Source organism: Cryptomeria japonica, chromosome 3 (genome assembly GCF_030272615.1).
Source record: "Cryptomeria japonica chromosome 3, Sugi_1.0, whole genome shotgun sequence".
Lineage (NCBI taxonomy): Eukaryota > Viridiplantae > Streptophyta > Pinopsida > Cupressales > Cupressaceae > Cryptomeria > Cryptomeria japonica.
The window spans coordinates 349251117-349268916 of record NC_081407.1 but is presented as its reverse complement, the minus strand read 5'-3'; the positions used below and the strand labels follow the sequence as shown (position 1 = coordinate 349268916).

The window sequence follows — 17800 nt, the reverse complement described above, 5'->3', positions numbered from 1 at the left end:
TTGACCTGGTCCGGGTCCTCTATGTCTTCGTAGTCAAAATATTCCTCCACTTCATTAATCCAATCTATCAGCTCTTCCAAGTTCAAATTTCTAGAATAATTGAAAACTTCAATTTTGGGTCTCTTCCCGATCTCAGAAATGGCCCTTAACAATTGAACTTGATTTTGATCTACTGCTTCTTCTATTTCCTCCTCGGATGTATCTTCAATCTCTTCTTCATCTTTTATTTTCTCCTCTTCTCAGATTAAATCTTCTTCTCAACTCTTCTTGCAATGCATCAATTTGTCTCTGGAGGGCCCTAAAACCCTCATCTACCAAAACATTTCTTCCACTAGTGTTTCTGCCACGAGCCTTTCTGCCACCACGCATCACTCTTGGAAGCATCTTGACCTCGAGCCCACAACCACAAGTCCTGGTGTGAACTGCCTCATGTTCGACGATCTGTCCACACGGTCAAGAACAACCTGCTCTAATACCACTTGATGAGGGCAAAATCCAAGACTTAGGAAACACAACAAAAAAGACAACAAAAGATTTATATATTATCGATTAAAATTTATTTTCAGTACATGCAATTACAAACAGGAGAATGAAATCCTCACAGGTTGCAACACATTACAGCTTACACTATTTCCTGGAAAACTGCTTTCTTACAATACAAATTTTCTAACCCAAAAAACTATTACAAGTTTCCCTGAAATGGATCCTAAATAGCCTCCCTTCAGTTTGGAGCCAAAATTACAATTTAAAATTTAAAATTTGGCAGTTTGGCGCCAAAACTTGAAATTGAAATTTTTTGTAATTGAGCCAAATTCGAAAACTGGAAACTTTCTGAAAATTTGTCAACAACAACCATAAGTTTTGATTTGGTGGTCCGATTGACACACCCTTTGAATCGTTGGAAAGCTCTCAGAGTGAAGAATATGCTAGCAATTCGCTCCATCAATTCCCACCATTTTCGAGGCTGTTTGGGACCGTTTAGTGCCTCAAATCTGACTTACAAGAATTTTTAGGTGATTTTCGGGAAACTGAAATAACTTTCAAATAGTAAATGATTTTGACCTGATTCTTTTGCCTTATTTTTCTGTTTTGAATTTTCCCACAAATTTCTGTTTCCATCTGCCTTCAAATTGAAACTTTCTAATTATAACATGTTAGCTAGAAAAAATAGCAATACAAAATTCTGAAAGTTGGTTTTTTATTCGTCCAAATGGGTATCTAGAAATGTAAAAACATTATAAGAAAACTAATAAAAAGGATTTTTTTATTAGTGATACATAAGAGGTTAGGATAAGGAGGTTAGAATGTGCAAGATAGGACAGGGTTAGTTAAACCCAAGGGTAGGTGGAATGGGTTAGGTTAGGGGATTGTTAGGTTACTGGATGCTCCTACATCAAAAACAATCTTTTTAACTTCATAAAATGAATTTTTTTTCTTTAGTAATTATTTCAAATATATTTAAAATACATAAAATTTAAATTCAAAATTCTAAAATAAAAATAAAGATAAAACTAAATTCATAAAAAAAAAAGATTTTTTAATAGAAAAACAATATTGATTCTTTTCATCCTTTAATCACCTATTTCTCATCTCTTTTATATTGGATAAAAAGTTTTTTTTTGCTATTTTTATTCTCCATACTATTAGGTTATATATAAAATATAAAAGATTATCAATAAATCTATTATTTAATTTTATTTCTATTATCCACATGATAATCACAATATGCTCAGATCAAAACAATAGTCAATTTTATTTATTTTAATCAATCTATTACTTAAATTTATTTACCTGTTGTTTTTAATTATTTTTACTCTTATTACCCCATATAGGGGAAAAGACCCAGTAGTCGTGCACCCTAACTTCACGCTTCTCAAAATCTTACTTGGAAATTTTGAATCACTCCGATTTTTTTACAGCAGCTTACTTGGCAAGTCCCCTGCTTATAACTAAGGTTTCAGGGCCACATCATCAAATATGATGCCACATCAGCATGCTTTTTGCCAAGGTGTCCAAAACAGCCCCCCAAAAAAGTGAGACCAATAAGCGTGCAAAAGAGACCCCAATAGTTGTGCAGCCGATGTGGCATCACCTGATTGGTTACTTTTTACAATATTAGTACATTTCTTAACAACTATTGGTACATTTCCTAACAACTGTTGGTACATTTCCTAACAAAAATTGATATTTTTTGTTTCAAACAATAGGTTTTATTTGTTCAAATTTTGGAACAAAAGGTATCAACAACCCTCACAACAATTGGAACATGCTCAACTACTGGGTCCTTTCCCCTATATTGCAGATTATTTTTTTTAAATTTAAGGAATTTAAATAAACAATCACTAACAAACCAATTTACTTTACTTCCTTCCTTTAAATTTGATCCGGTTTACACAGCAAAAATAATTTAGGAAAATCGCTTTTAAGGACTCATCGTTGCCTGACCGCTCTCAAGAACTAATTTTGAAAAACGTTAGGCAACATTATACGCATGAATAATGGGCGAGTCATCTGAAAATTTCTTTCACAAGGTGCTTATCCATAGCAGTTTGGTAGCTTGTGTATAGAAATGAAGTGATGGCATTGGCGGTGGAGGGCAATGCGTCCTGGACATGGAGGCCGAGGCGCAATTACAGTTTCTCTCATAAACACCCAACTATTTCTATCAGACAGTTCAGGATTTTATGTATGCAGCCGCAAGAGCAACAGGTAATTCATCTGCTTAGCTACCCACCTCTGCTTTTGTATCCAAAACTTCTCTCCCGTGCGTCAACAGTTATGTTAAGCTCATTTAAGAGAGGATAAGAAAGGAAGAGTTTCCGCTGCAATTCTGGTAATATTATTCAAAATGGCCCTTTCTCTATTTTTCAATGAAGTGGAAAATCTTCCGATTTTAATGACTTCCACGAGGCTGCACTTCCTATCCTAATGAAATGAATGCTAAATGAGGCGAGAGAAAGATGGAGACTCAGGATGAGCGCCCTTTCCAGTCTGTGCTATGAGAAATGCAAAGTGACCCTTCAATTTCTTTGCACAGTCTAGTCAGTCTGTAGCTTCTTATAACATTTTTTTTCGAGAATGTGTTACATGGAATGGGATCGTATGGGTATAGAAAATTTTTGACAATGGAAGACTCCGCCACATCTGGAGCTCGAATATTGAACATACTTGTAACTGCCCCCGCCTTCTCAGTAGTAATAGTCTTTCTCTTTCCTTTTGTAAAAACATCACCGCTACCATTACCAACCATAGAAGGCACGACATATGATTGGATACTCTTATACCTTTCTTCCATCTCCATATGCAATCTATGAACTTCTACCCTCATGTCTTCCTTTATATCGACCCTTTTTTTTATAAGGCCCAATAGATAGATAATAATATACTATTGTGTAGCTCCCTTGTAATGTCCCCAAATTGGGGTATACCTTGAACATTCTTTTTTTTTACTCTAGTGGCATCCCTGCGACCCAGCCCAGCGCACAACCAGCCTTGCCTTGGACTTACATATTGCCAAGTTGGGGTTCCGGAAGGGGTGAGCTGAGGCAAGACTAGTCCACTAGGGATGTACCAAGCTGCTCGCAAGCCAGGTACATCGGGCGAATCCGGGCCTCGGAGTTGAACTCGAGACCAAAAAGTGGAGTGGTAAAGTCTAGTCCTATACCCCGAGTCAGCGGAGCAGGCACTGGCACAATATTCTGTAAGGAAACTGATCCCCTGCCTTTTCCACTACGAAGAAAGGGTAGCTGTAAAGTCTAGTCCTATACCTCGGGTTAGCGGAGTAGGCACTGGCACAATATTCCGTAAGGAAACTGACCCCCCGCCTTTTCCACTACAAAGCTGAGTCAAACCTGTGATCTCGAGGGAGCAGACCCCAAGTCCCAGCCAACTGAGCTACAAGTGGCAGCTGGGTATCCCTGATTTTTACCCTAAGTAACAATTCCACATACTCTTATACCTTGCTTCCATCTCCATATGAAATCTATGAACTTCTACCCTCTTGTCTTCCTTTATATTGGAACAGATCTTAACCCTATGTTTTGTAACGTGCAATAGATAATAATATGCTCTTGTGTAGCTCCCTTGTATTGTCCCCAAATTAGGGTATACCAGATTTTAACCCAAAGTAATAATTCCACAACATAATTTGTTTACAAATAGTATTCTATAATTAAAATATATAATAACTATTGAACTTTAAAAGTAAATAAGCAATTAAGTTAAATAACATCACATATTGGATCTAATCTATAGCTTCATTTCCACTAATCGACCATAGTTGGGGTTGGAGAAGAGAGTAGTGAGCACGATAGGGTGCCCAGAAAATTCGCCGCAACTAAGCCCAAGGGTGTGATATAACACCCTTGGCCCACAAGTGGCGGGAACTCTTGTCCATCCAACATGGGGTGGCCTACTTAGATGGGGAACCTATCCCTGCTCTACCAATCGTGTCTCCTTACTAACCCATGCATGATTGTTTCTATTCTTTAGTTTCACTTCCAACAACCAACCATTGTAGGGATTGGAGAGGAAAGCACGATAGGGTGCCCAAAACATTTGTCACAATTAAGCCCAAGGGCGTGATATAACACCCCTTGGCCCACAAGTGGTAGAAACTCTTGTCCATCCAACATGGGGTGGCCTACTTAGATGGGGAACTCGTCTCTTCCCTCCCAATCGTTTTTCCTTGCTAACCTCTACATGATTGTTGGTAGAAGAATAAATAGATTAAATATATAATCAAAGAATCTAGATTGATTGGTGTTGGTTGAAAATTTTGTACACCTGGGAAGACGTGCAAAATTATGGTTTTAGCCACAGCGTGTGAGTCAAAAACTCTCCTAATTGTAAGGGAAGGCTCCCCCTTTCCTACTATTACAAATTAACTATAACATGTAAACACTGATTATATGAAATTGCAACTAGAGTAACAAATACAAAAATCTAGGAAATTTCCTGAACAACAAAGATGTTTATATGAAAGGAAGTAAAGTTTCCATGAAAGCACAAAGTCTTCTGTCACTTCCTCGAAACATGAATATAGAAGCAAAGCTCAAAGTCTTCACTTGTCTACTGGCCTATCTACTTTCCAGAATGATTAGTATGATAATAATGTACAACTTACAATAGCTCAAAGTTTGTTGATATGGTGCACCTCTAGATTACTATAAAAAGGAACAACTACAAGCACAAAGTCTTGTAGCCTCTCTCTATTATGAACACTTAACTACGCTAACTTAATCCTCAATATTTGCAGCACAAAGTCTACAAGAAATTAGATCAGAGCTCTTTCCAACAACCTTGCTAAAATCTCAAGTATATGCAGAAAAGTATATCACTGTGATATAAGAACACAATGGATATATGAACAATGCTTCAACACAAAGTTTGAAACTCAAATGTCTTCTTTATATTTCTTGAGAATCTAATTTACAAGTATAAAACACAAAGTCTTAATTGCTGTAAATTTTCGCAGAGTTTTCTTGCTTGTCAAAAAGATAAAAATTACATAGAGCACCCTCCAATATATAGGAGAGGGGTTGAGAGCAAAAAGTGGGAGAAGTCCAACTAATTAAGACTTTTTCCACAACTAACTATGACTTATTCCAAATTACAGTCCTACTGACTTTTGACTTGTAATTTGTTTACATGTTATTACAAGTTACAAGAATACAAGTAATGTGACCACTTGTAATTACAAGTTTTGATATTACATGTAATTTGTCAACGGGAAATTACAATTGCATAATTGAAACTAATCTAAGTGTCCAAGACATGACTCTATTTACGTCATCCTCTGTTCTAAGAGGTCTTCATGCTGCCACAAGATGTTGGCACTTGAAGTATTCAAGATCCGTGAAGGTATTTGTCCAAGAACATCAACTTGCATCATTTGACCATGAATGGTAATAATAGTGACTTCATGAAGATCAACCACTAAATTTGAAGATAATTAATATTCTTTGTTGGTCACTGTGACAGTGAAAGTCACTGCTTTTTACCACATAGCGCTGCTATAATGCATTGTAACAATGCATTCCTCTGCCACGTTACTCCTTCATTTGTCAAGTTCTCTCTTACAATGGCATTGACCTCCACATTTAGTAAAGGAAAGAAAATATTCCCAATGGTAAGACTAGAATTGTCATCCTTGATTTTAGATAGGACTTGACTTAGCTGCTGTTCTTTGCTTTATGGTTCATGATATTTTGATCCTCTCTGTACATATGACAGCGACTCTTTTCATTTTACACTGCCATCAACATATGACAGCACTGACTTTTGCTTGCTGTCCTTACATGCATTAAAACCCCTTGCAATCGGGTCTCTTAGGACCCGACTGCAAGTATGAAATGAAAATCGACTGCAAGGTGAGTGTAAGCTTGCAATCGGGTCTTGAAGTCCCAATTGTAAGTGGATACACTTCAAAATGCTTATGCAATTTGGGCTTGCAATTGGGTCTTGAAACCCCAATTGCAAGTGGAAGGGAAATATGAAGGCAGCGAATCTGAAGAACATGCTTGCACAAAAGGAACCAACTTGCAATCGGGGTTTTGAAACCCGATTGCAAGTATGAAAGGTTTGGAAGGTAGGCACAAACTTGCAATCAAATAATGCAAGCAACGAACTTGGAAGGAATACTTGCAATGAAGGAAACCGGGTTACATGCTTGCAATTGGGTTTCCAAGACCCGATTGCAAGTATAATATGATGGCAATAGAAAGGCTTGCAACCTGATTGCAAGTGATCACAACTTGCAAATGAAAGACAAGTACCTACGTACTTGCAATGCTGGACTTAAAAGCCGACTTGACTTTGACCAAAACACATAGCCAAAGGGACTTCAGTTGCAGTCGGGTCCTAAAGATCCGATTGTAAGTGTTATAGGTTCGAACTTGCATTTCGGGTCTTTGGACCCGATTTGCAAGTAATAGTGCAACACAACTTGTAATCGGGTTTTTGAGACTCGACTGCAAGTAAAGTTAACTTGCAATTTGAGCAAAAAGTTCCTACGTGCAGTGACAGCAAAAAGTTCCTACTTGCAGTGACTGACTCAAAACCCAAAATTGCATAAAAAGCTAGGAAAATGAAAGCAAAAACCAACCAAAACCTGGACAACAATGACAAACACACCCATTGATGATTTGACATCTACAAATATGAGTTTTAAACCTCGTAAAACGTGCCTTAGAGAAGAAAACTACGAATTTTGAGTAAAAATTTGTAGGGGTTGTCTATTTTTGAAAGTTAAAAAATTGAGACAACAATTGGCAATTCTCATCACTAATTATATAAAAAATACATAAGAGACTATATGTTAAATAATATCATCACATTGCATACCGCAACACTTGTTAGATCAAAGACTGCTGTATTGTGAATGTAGATTGCTTATATCCAGATCTGATCACCTTCGATCTCAGTATTCCGCTCTTAGTCAGATCAGGTTACTTATTTCTATCTCTTTCTTATTTTTCAGAACAAAACTATCTTTTATATCAGATCAGAACTTATACCAATTCATTTTATAGATTGATGATCTTCCTAATTTCAGGTTGATGATGATAAATCAGATTTCTGCCTTTTTATTTTGTTATTTCCTGATTTCAGATCTCATATTTGTCTTGCTGTTCCATGCCTTTCTTCCCAAAAGAGGTTAGTTTTATGTAGTCTTCAAGAGGGGGTGAAAGGTCACACCCTTTGCCATGGATACCTTTTCTACAAAGGAGGTGTCTCCTCCACATAACTGCTGCTCCTTCAACCACTGTTGTTAATTACCAGACAATCATATTTATGTCCAAATAGAGTGCTGGCCATATTGGGGTGACCTTAGCATATTTAATTATTTTTTCTTTTATTATGGTCGACCTCTTGTTAGTTTCCCAACCTTAGTCGGCCTCCTTTGGCTATTTATTAAACCTGGTCGGCCCCTTTATTAATTACCTAGCCTACACTTGCGATTTGTATTTGTAAAGGCTGCAATCTATTTCAATGGGCTGTGCTTTGGCGGGAGTATGAGACTAGGTTGGTCCTTTACCTTGCAAACTATCATTGCTATTTATAGAGGCTGCAATCTGAGTTAGGGACATAATAGTCCGCCCTTCCCAAGATTGCTTGTCCTCAAGCAATTTAAATTGGAATGACCAACAAGGGAGTGCTCGAGATGATCTTCAATTGGTAATGGTTTGGTCTTTGCAACTTCTATCTTGTGCTTTCCATCACTCAATTCATTTCTGCTGTGCTACTATGATATTATCTCAAGTTGCCATTTTTGAACTAGGATATGTTTTTGTTAATGACTCTCAACAACATAATTAAGAGTTGGCAAGGTTCATAATTTTGAATAAGGTTTCTCTCATCCTTAGAGAGGAAGGACAAGAAGGCATCAATCTGAAAATTGGTTCCCCCTTTGGCATTGCTTGTATTTGCAAAGGACATATTTGGCTGACCTAACATCTGCACAATTATATGGATATCTCTTTACATATTAAGATGAGGTTTAGAAGCATGACACACATCTATGACCTTACAAAAGTGACCAATCAAAGAGTTTCTCTTTTGTTGATGATAGACCATACATAGAATAGCTATCTAGGGTGAATGGTAATACAAAATAAAGACCTTATGATGTTAAGAATATGTTTATAGAATCCTAATTGTTTGTGTGATAGTTGTACCTTAATACAATTGTTCGAGAGAAGGTTTAATGTTATGAGTTTGATTGTTTAATATTCACAAAGAAGCTTGACATAGTGACGAATTGTTTACTTCTGTAGGAAACTTACTAATCATTATGTAGAGTAAACATTGATATCATTTGCAAAATATAAAGTAACTAAACATAACAATGCCAATACAAGAGTTCAAAAAGATGTATCGATTATTACTTTATGCAATGTGTACAAAATCATATCCTGTTCCTGAGACACAAATGAGTACATAAATACTACGTGGCAGTTGGTTAAGATTACCAATCGCCAACTACCCATCCAAAACATTTATTTATTAACAATATGGCATAACTATTGACTACATCAGCCCTCTCAAAAAAGAAGTCGTCTTCTAGACGGCATAAACAAAAAATGAGGCCATTTACAAGAAAGAACTATTGAGGAGGGTGAGAGGACGCTCCTGGACAAGTAGAGGACATTGGAATGGATGTGGCCCTAGAAGTGGAGAGCTGTTGACAAAGCTGCTGCACCTGCTCCATGTGGATCTTCAAGTCACATATTGCCACCAACTCATTTTCCCGAGATCCCTTCACCATGTAAACAATCTCCAACTGGTCATTTTTGGTCTTCTCTAACTCCTGAGCGATGACCCTTTGTTGCTCCTCCAGTGCTAACACCTTGGCATCCCTCTTTGCTAGTCTCCTCTCACGCTCAATCAACTGAGCTCCCCTTTTGGCCAAGGTAGACTCCAAGGCCAGGCAACGCTTTTGCTCTAAAGTGGTGAGCTGAGTCTGCTAGGCAAGCTGCTCTTGAGATATGACCATCTGAGTGGACAACTCACTCCTAGCAGACTCCACCTGTCAAAGTGCATTCACCTTCATTGCATGAGCTTCCTCCATAGACACTGGCGCCTTCCTCATCCTATAAAACACATCACGTAAGGGCTCCAATAGTCTCTCATTGAATAAGATCACAAGTCTCCTCTTCGTGATACTAGGAACCATCACGGATAGTCTCTGAAACTTTGAAATGTATGACTCCAAAGAACCTTGCTGTTTAAGCTATGCAAGCTCCCTAAAGTACATCTCTTGATCCTTCCTATCAAACTGTTTGATGAGTTTATTGGTGAACTCATCATAAGTAGTGATCAAGTTGTGCCCAAGCGTGACTGATCCGTGGTATCACCACTCATGGGCTAAACCATCAAGGTGTAGAGTAGCAAATTTGATCGGCTCTTCCTTAGGCATAGGTCTCAAGAAGAGGTTGTCGTGTCCCCTCCATGACACCATCCTTAAGTAAATACAAGGGTGCCAATACTCAGAAGTTCGTCCTCATCATATTCTGTGATTTGGACTAAAGGATCAAATTGCAATTCTAATTGGCTAGGATAGGCATCAATTATCTTCATTAGAACAGAGATGGGAAGGGCAACAGGTTTTCTAAGTAAGCACCAATGCATGCGCAGCAATTAATAAGTCCAGGTACGTACGTGTTATTTATAATTAATGAGGAGCAGCGATTTCATTAGTTTAACAACAATTGTTTAGTGAAGAGATGCCTCCTTTCAGAAACAAGAGACCCTTGGTAAGAGTCATAACCCTACGTGTCCCTCGAGAGATATAATAGGAAAGTCTCCCACTTGAGGAAAGGGATGGAACAAGGAAGAAATGAATATTTTGATATGCTCAAAGCATTTCTAATATGAACCCAATAAGGGAGTGAAATAGAGCCAATTTACTATTAATAATCTGCATCAGACAAGACCATCAAAGGAAAAAAGGAACAAAAGACATGGAGACTATATAAAGAGGAAATCAGGATCAAAATATTATCAGCAGCAGACTGATCAGAGAATCAGATTGAGAAAGGATATAAAAGGGTCAATACTCATTGAGGAGAAGACCAGGCATTACAATTCTGTGATAGCAGATTGGTATGAAGCTAATATCTTATAACATCAATCTGTTTTTATAATTATATATATTGTTGTTTAAGTAGTTAATACAATCAATTATATGCATGCACAAGGAATATTGATTACAATATGATTGATGTTTATATTATGCTAATGATATCGATATATGCATATATTCATAATACAAAAGATACTAGCATATCCATAGACCAATTACTTAATCATTTCTATTGCTCCCCCATAAGGAGAGGCGTGGTGTTGTTAGGTGAAGGCAGAGTAAATCCATCCCAAATTAGGTGAGCCCCAAGGGTGGTCTTGATGGATGTTCTTGAAACCTAGGCCCAATATGTGTTCAAAACTGAAATCAGACAGCTATAGACACAGATAAAAGAACTTAAGAAAGCTTATAAGAACAAGAACATAGCAAATTATCCTGGGAAAACCCTCCACTTGAGGGTGAAAAACCCAGCCACACCAAAATAGATTTTATTGAAGTTCAAAATAAGTACAAATCTGTCACACTTAGAAGACAGTCATTTTTATAATGATCAACAGTGCTATAAATAAAAGATGACTGTCAGAAATAATAACAGCTTACAAAATAATGTGAAAATGACAATAGAAGGAATCAGTACACCTCAAAGAACATAGCTGAATATAGATAATCTTCCCTGAAGATTATAGAGACAGTCACAACATCCAACTCATGAAGTTTTAATCAAGAGATCATCAAGACGGAATGTCAATCATACTCTAGATAACCCTCGGCAAAAGAATATATAGCACACACCAAGACCCGCGTGAAGGAGAATATGGAAAGTGGAAAGCCAATCATCACCGACAAAGACCATGAGCTGGAGAACTTCAACGGAGGAAAGGAAACTTTTGTCCAGCTAGAGTCGGTGACAGCTAGAGGAAGATGAAATCGAAACTCATAACAACTATTTAAGAGGCAAACTGAAAGCACATGAAGAGCTCGACAGGCATGATATCTGCTGAAGTTACTAACTTTAACACTCCCTCTTAACAAAGAGGATATAATTAACAGATAATCAAGTCATGGAGTCTCTCAACATGACAAACAACAAAGTTTAATCACAGATTTTCTCAACGTGATAGGCATCATGGAATCTCTCAACATGATGTTCACCATGGCTACTCCCATAGGTGAAATAACACAGCTCTCATCATGGAGTCACTCAACGTGATGTTGTCATGGAATCTCTTAACATGACATCCACCATGGCTACCCCCATAAGTGGAAAGAGCCTCAAGGGCTTTCACCTCAAATTTCTCCATCACAGAGAAAAATGCATTACAAGGGATTTCACCTCAATTTTCTCTCTCATAGTGAAGAACTCATTAACAACATTTATAAATAAAAATTCGTTGAAGCTGAGATTCTCTCTCAGCAAGAGCAACATTGTCTACAACACCAAGGTTATCTCGAAAATAACAAAATTTCACTCTAGGAAGTGACTTGGTAAGAATGTCTGCTGTTTTCTCTTCTGTGCAAATGTATTTGAGTTCCATTGCTTTCCTTTGAACCATATCTCTCAAGTAATGAAATTTTATTTCCACATGTTTGGTTCTATCATGAAAAATGGGATTAACCGAAAGCTTCACACAACTTTGGTTATCACAATGAATCACAATAGGTTCCAAAAACTGTCCAAACAATCCTGCAAGCAATTTACGAAGCCGCATTGCTTCTCTAGCTGCTGTAGCGGCTACAACATATTCAACTTCTGCTGTACTTTGGGCCACACACGATTGCTTCCTGCTGCACCAGGAAATCATAGCTGAACCTAAGCTAAAACAACAACCAAAAGTGCTCTTCTTGTTAGGTACACATCCTGCCTAGTTTGAATAAAAAAAACCTTGCAATTTCAGACCCCCACAATAAGTATATTTCAGACCATATCACACAGTATCGCGTACATATCTCAATATATGTTTATCTGCAACAAAATGAATCTGTCTAGGCTTACTCATAAATTGACTAAGAGTGTTAACTGCATAACATATGTCAGGCCTTGTATTGACTAAATACATCAAAGATCCAATTAATTGCCTATACATAGTAGGATCGACTAAATTTGAACTAGCTGCAAACTCATGTAATTTTTCAGATTTGCTTCCATGGGAGTTGCCATAGACTTGCAATCTAACATACCAAATGTTTTCAAAATATCAATGACATATTTTCCTTGACTCAAAATGATTTCATTTGGTCTTTGCCACACTTCCAAACCAAGATAATAATGCATCAAACCAAGATTTTTCATTTTGAATTCAGAAGTTAACTCTTTCTTACATCTAGCAATGAGATCATCCTCTCCAGTAAGAAATAAATCATCAACATATAGAACTAAAATTAAGGCATTATCATCAATTACCTTGAAATAAATATTTGGATCTGCATCATTTTTGAGAAAACCCAAGCTCAACAAATATTGATCAATTCTTTCATAGCAAGCACGAGGAGCTTGCTTAAGGCCATGCAAGGCCTTTTTCAATCTTCATACATCTGATTCTTTTTTATGAATTACAAAACCATCTGGCTGCTCAATAAAAACTTCTTCTTCAATTACAGCTTTCAAGAATGTTGTCTTTACATCCATCTGATGCAATTTCCACCCTTAACAACTGCAATAGCAATAATAGTTCTGATAGAAGAATAACGTGCTACAGGTGCAAAAGTCTCTTCATAGTCTATACCTTTTGTGAAAAACCTCTAGCTACAAATTTAGCTTTATATTTTTCTATACTCCCATCAGCTGCATGTTTAATTTTAAACAGTCACTTAGAGGAAACAACAGATTTACCTTTGGGCCTACGAACAATATCCCCATACATCATTTTTGATAATAGATTGATACTCCTCCATCATGGCATCCTTCCACACTTGATGATTGGAGGTTTCTTCAAAATTAGAAGGCTCGGATGCTAAAAAATGACTCATCAAGGCTACATATCCTGCAAACTTATGAGGCCTTTTACTCTCTCTGAATGTGCCACGAGGGGCTGCATATTTTTCAGCCTCTTCCATAGTGTTTTGAGCTCACAAAGGTCTTTTCTTATTAGTAGAAATATTACTGGGACCTGTAGGATTATCTATAGAATCAATTGGATCAATAGGATCAACAGGATCAGCAGAGTCTTCTAAATTTGTATTCTCCCTCCGAATCTCAGAAGGTGAATCCGGATCAGCCATATCTATATCTTGAGGAGGCTCAAAGTCTTCTCTGTCAGATTCTATGTAAGACTCTTTGGATTTCTTGCAAACTACATCTTCATCAAAAGACACATCCCTGCTGATTTAATTTGCTTTGACCAGGAATGTAAATTCTATTTGCTTTTGAAGATTCAGTATAACCAACAAAAATGCCTTTCTTTCTTGAAGGCTCTAACTTAGTTCTTTTCTCTTTTGGAACATGAAAATAGACAGGACATCCAAAAATCCTGAGGTGACTAATGTCAGGTTTAATACCTGAAAAAACTTCTTCTGGAGTTATGTTGTCTAGAATTTGATGAGGAGTACGGTTCTTAATGTATACTGCTGTCCTATAAGCTTCTGCCCATAAAAATATTTGAAGACTTTGACCATGAATCATAGCTTTCGCTGCCTTAACAATTGTCCTGTTCTTTCTTTCAGCTACACCATTTTGTTGAGGATTACAAGGGACACAAAACTCCCTCTTAATCCCAGCTTCAACACAAAAGTTATGAAACAAACCAGAAACATAGTCTCCCCCATTATTAGATCTTAGAATCATAATCTTCTTGTTAGAGAAATTTTCAACAAGAGCTTTAAACTCTTTAAATCTGGACAACACTTCATCAGATTCTTTAGACTTAAGAAAATAAATCCAACACTTACGAGAAAAGTCATCAATGAAGGTAACATAATACCAAAAACCACTGAGGGAAGCAGTTGACATGGGGCCACACAAATCAAAGTGAATTAATTCTAGAATATCCTTTGCTCTATTTTCACTACTATGAAAAGTACTCTTAACATTCTTACCTAGAGCACATCCCTTGCAAACACCTTCATGGTTTTGATTCAGCTTTGGAAGACCAACAACTACCTTCTCCATTGAAGATAAAGTTCTGAAATTTAGATGACCAAATTTTTTATGCCACAACTCACTTGAGCTTGTAGAATCATGAGCTAAAACTTGAATAGGACAAGCTGAAAGCTTGTAAAGATTATCATAACGAACACCAATCTCACGAGCATATTGAATGTTGGTGTTCTTCTTCTAAGCAAGAACTTTTCCATCAACAAAGGCAACATGATAACCCTTGTCTTCTAATGCTGAAATAGAAATCAGATTCCTGTTAATACCAGGAACAAAGAGAATATCATTCAGAAGAAGAGGAATACCAGAATCCAACTGAAAAGAAGTAGAACCAGCACCCTTCACAGAATAGCATGCATCATCACCAATGATAACTTGAAGATGTGAATCTTTTTCCTTTAAGTTGGAGAGGTGTTCACTATAACCAGTGATATGGCAGGAGACTCCACGATCAATAAGCCATGTATCACTGTCAGTAGGAATGTTACTGGAGAGAGCATAAATAAATAAGAATCCTTCTGAATTTTCACTAGACTCTCTATGAGGAGAAACATTTTCAACATTAGTTGTAGTAGCTTGAGACTTGGGTCTCGTAGGACATTCTCTAGCAAAGTGACCAAATTTGTCACATTTGAAGCATTGAACCCTAGAGAGATCCTTTCTTTTCTTAGATTCAAGAGTTGAATTAGAATTTCTATCTCTGTTCCTTTTGAAGTTTCCTTTCCTTCCTCTTCTTTTAGACGTATGAGCAGCAAGAACATGATCTTCTTCATGATGAGATTTGCGTCCAATTTCCCTTGCCTCCAATCTGCATTCCTCTTGAATGCAATCAACCCTCAATCGATCAAACTTAGGTAATTCATTTCTTCCACTAATACCTTGAATGAAAGATTCCCAAGAATGAGGAAGACCATTCATGGCCAGCATAACAAGATCTTTATCCTCAATAGAATCACCAATAGCATTAAGTTGATCTTTTAATTCAGTAATCTTCATAAAGGAAGAAACAATAGATTCACCTCTAGCCATTTTGATATGAAGGAGTTGACGTCTCAATGCTAGAGCTCTACTCGTATTGTTGAATTCATACAAACTTTGAAGACACTCGAACATCTCCTTGGCTGAATTCAACTTGGATATAACAGGTACTAGATGATGTTTGCCCTCTCGGGTAAACGGTTAAATGCAGAAAGTAAATGCACAGAACATAATGGAAATACATTAAATAACCAGTTTCTATATTAATTCAACAGTCCATGTACATCAAGTGCTTATAACATTACATCTGACACGACTAACATGATCCCATTTCGAAGAAAAGGTACAAAATATATAATATCCGAAGGGGTGCGACACAACCGTATAGACTCCAACTACCTACCCGTCGGCTAACTAACTGACCGCCGTAACTCATTATTACCGACGACAATATAAACATAATATAACAACATAACATAATGATTATTCCCGGCAACATCATCCCCTCCAAGAAAAGAAGTCGACTCCGACGACTTAATACAAAATAGAGATGAATGGCAGGAACTACTGACGCCAGTCGGGCCCAGATCTTATACACTTGCTGCGTCCTCGCCTGAAAACCCTTTTCTGCTACCATCCGATGCTCAAGTGCGGATTTCACCAATATTGCTTCCTTTGCCATCACAGTCCTCCTGTGCTTAACCCAAACTTGTCTGCAAAACACGTTTTTCAGTCTCAGCTTCCACCAACTGCTACTCAATTGATACTATCTCCCTAGCCAATTTGTCCTCGATAGCCACCTGTGCTGCTCTCCCGGCATCCAACTCCTGGGTACGCTGAACTAAGTCTCATGCGACTATTGCCTCCAACTTGGTGGTCAGCTCCTCCCAAGCCCTCTGTGCATCCACCAAGGCAACCTCACGTCCAGCCGAGACATACTCCGAGTTCCTCAAAGCGTACCAGTCATGCCTGGAGGTGGCCACAATCCGTTGGCACAAATGCTAGGAGACACCTCAAATCCTCCATCACACTCCCCAAAGGCAAAAAACTGAACTGAATAACTCCCTGGTGTCATACAACTGCGCGGACCTGCAATGCCTTCCCTCAAACTCTGTTTGTTCGCAACCTCCGAATCCGTCTCCCTCTACGGCTTATGGCTTCCCGCCAATGCTTAGTGTCAGGCTTCTTTCTCACCGTACGGAACAACCCATACTTACCATGACTTCTCAGATGCCCTTCGCCCAACTCGAAAAAGTGTATTGTAGCTCAAAAAATAAACTGGGGGTCTGGGGGCAACGCCCCTAGTGGGGTCGAGGGGCAGCGCCCCTCGTGGGGTCTGGGGCAGCGCCCTAGCGGGGTCGAGGGCAGCACCCCTCGCGGGGTCGCAGTACAGGGCGGGGTCGAGGGGCAGCGCCCCCGCCGCCAACACCAATTTACAACCCCCTCAGAACCATACGAAAGTCGATGGCGCACAACATTTCTGTGATATTTTAAGATGCCAAAAACCCTTCTTTTCCACTTTGAATTTCCAATGTCCTGGCTTCAAACTCCAGCGAATCATTTTAAATCTGGTCGTCGTCGTTTTTTTTTTTTTTTTTTCATTGTAATGTCCCCAATGGCACCCCGGCCATACAATCTCCCTGTATGGTCAACAACAGCACTGGCACCTCCAATCGTGCGACCACCTTCCCGTGTCGTCAACACCCCTCCACCATATGACGGACCACTGACGACGGATCGGCTGCGTGGTTGTGCGTCTTAATCTTTGCGTGCGTTTTTGGCCTTTCCGCACGACGATGGTTACCACCGCATGGTGGTCACCATCGGCGGTGGTCCACCGTCAGTGTGGTCACCACCGTCGGTGGTCCACCGTACGGTGGTCATCGTCGGTGTCGCCACCGCCGGTGGTCCCATCGTGGCGCTTTTGTTTTCTTTTCTCTTTTTTTTATTTTTTATTTTATTTTATATAACTTTTTCAGCCGTACGGTCAACTGCCGTACGGATCCGTACGGCCATATGGTACTCTTTTTTTTTTTTTTTCGATTTCCTAATTTAGTTGTCTAGTGAGTCTTCGGCTCGGGTCCCCTGTCTCTGGGATCGCCCTTCATCCTTCTCGGTTTGCCTCGCCCGAGAGTCTCCCGTTTTGG

General features: G+C 38.5%; 1 protein-coding gene across 2 annotated transcripts in view; it reads left to right on the top strand.

The window, feature by feature from the left end:
* The first annotated feature begins 2405 nt into the window (after positions 1 to 2405).
* Positions 2406 to 17800, top strand: part of LOC131076511 (uncharacterized) — a 169675-nt gene continuing 154280 nt past the window's right edge. The window contains exon 1 of one of the 2 annotated variants that reach the window (XM_058013741.2): positions 2406 to 2709. In XM_058013741.2, coding sequence (XP_057869724.2) covers positions 2578 to 2709 — 132 coding nt within the window. In that variant the 5' untranslated portion in view covers positions 2406 to 2577. The remainder of the gene's footprint in view (positions 2710 to 17800) is intronic. The other variant, XM_058013740.2, reaches the window with a different exon arrangement.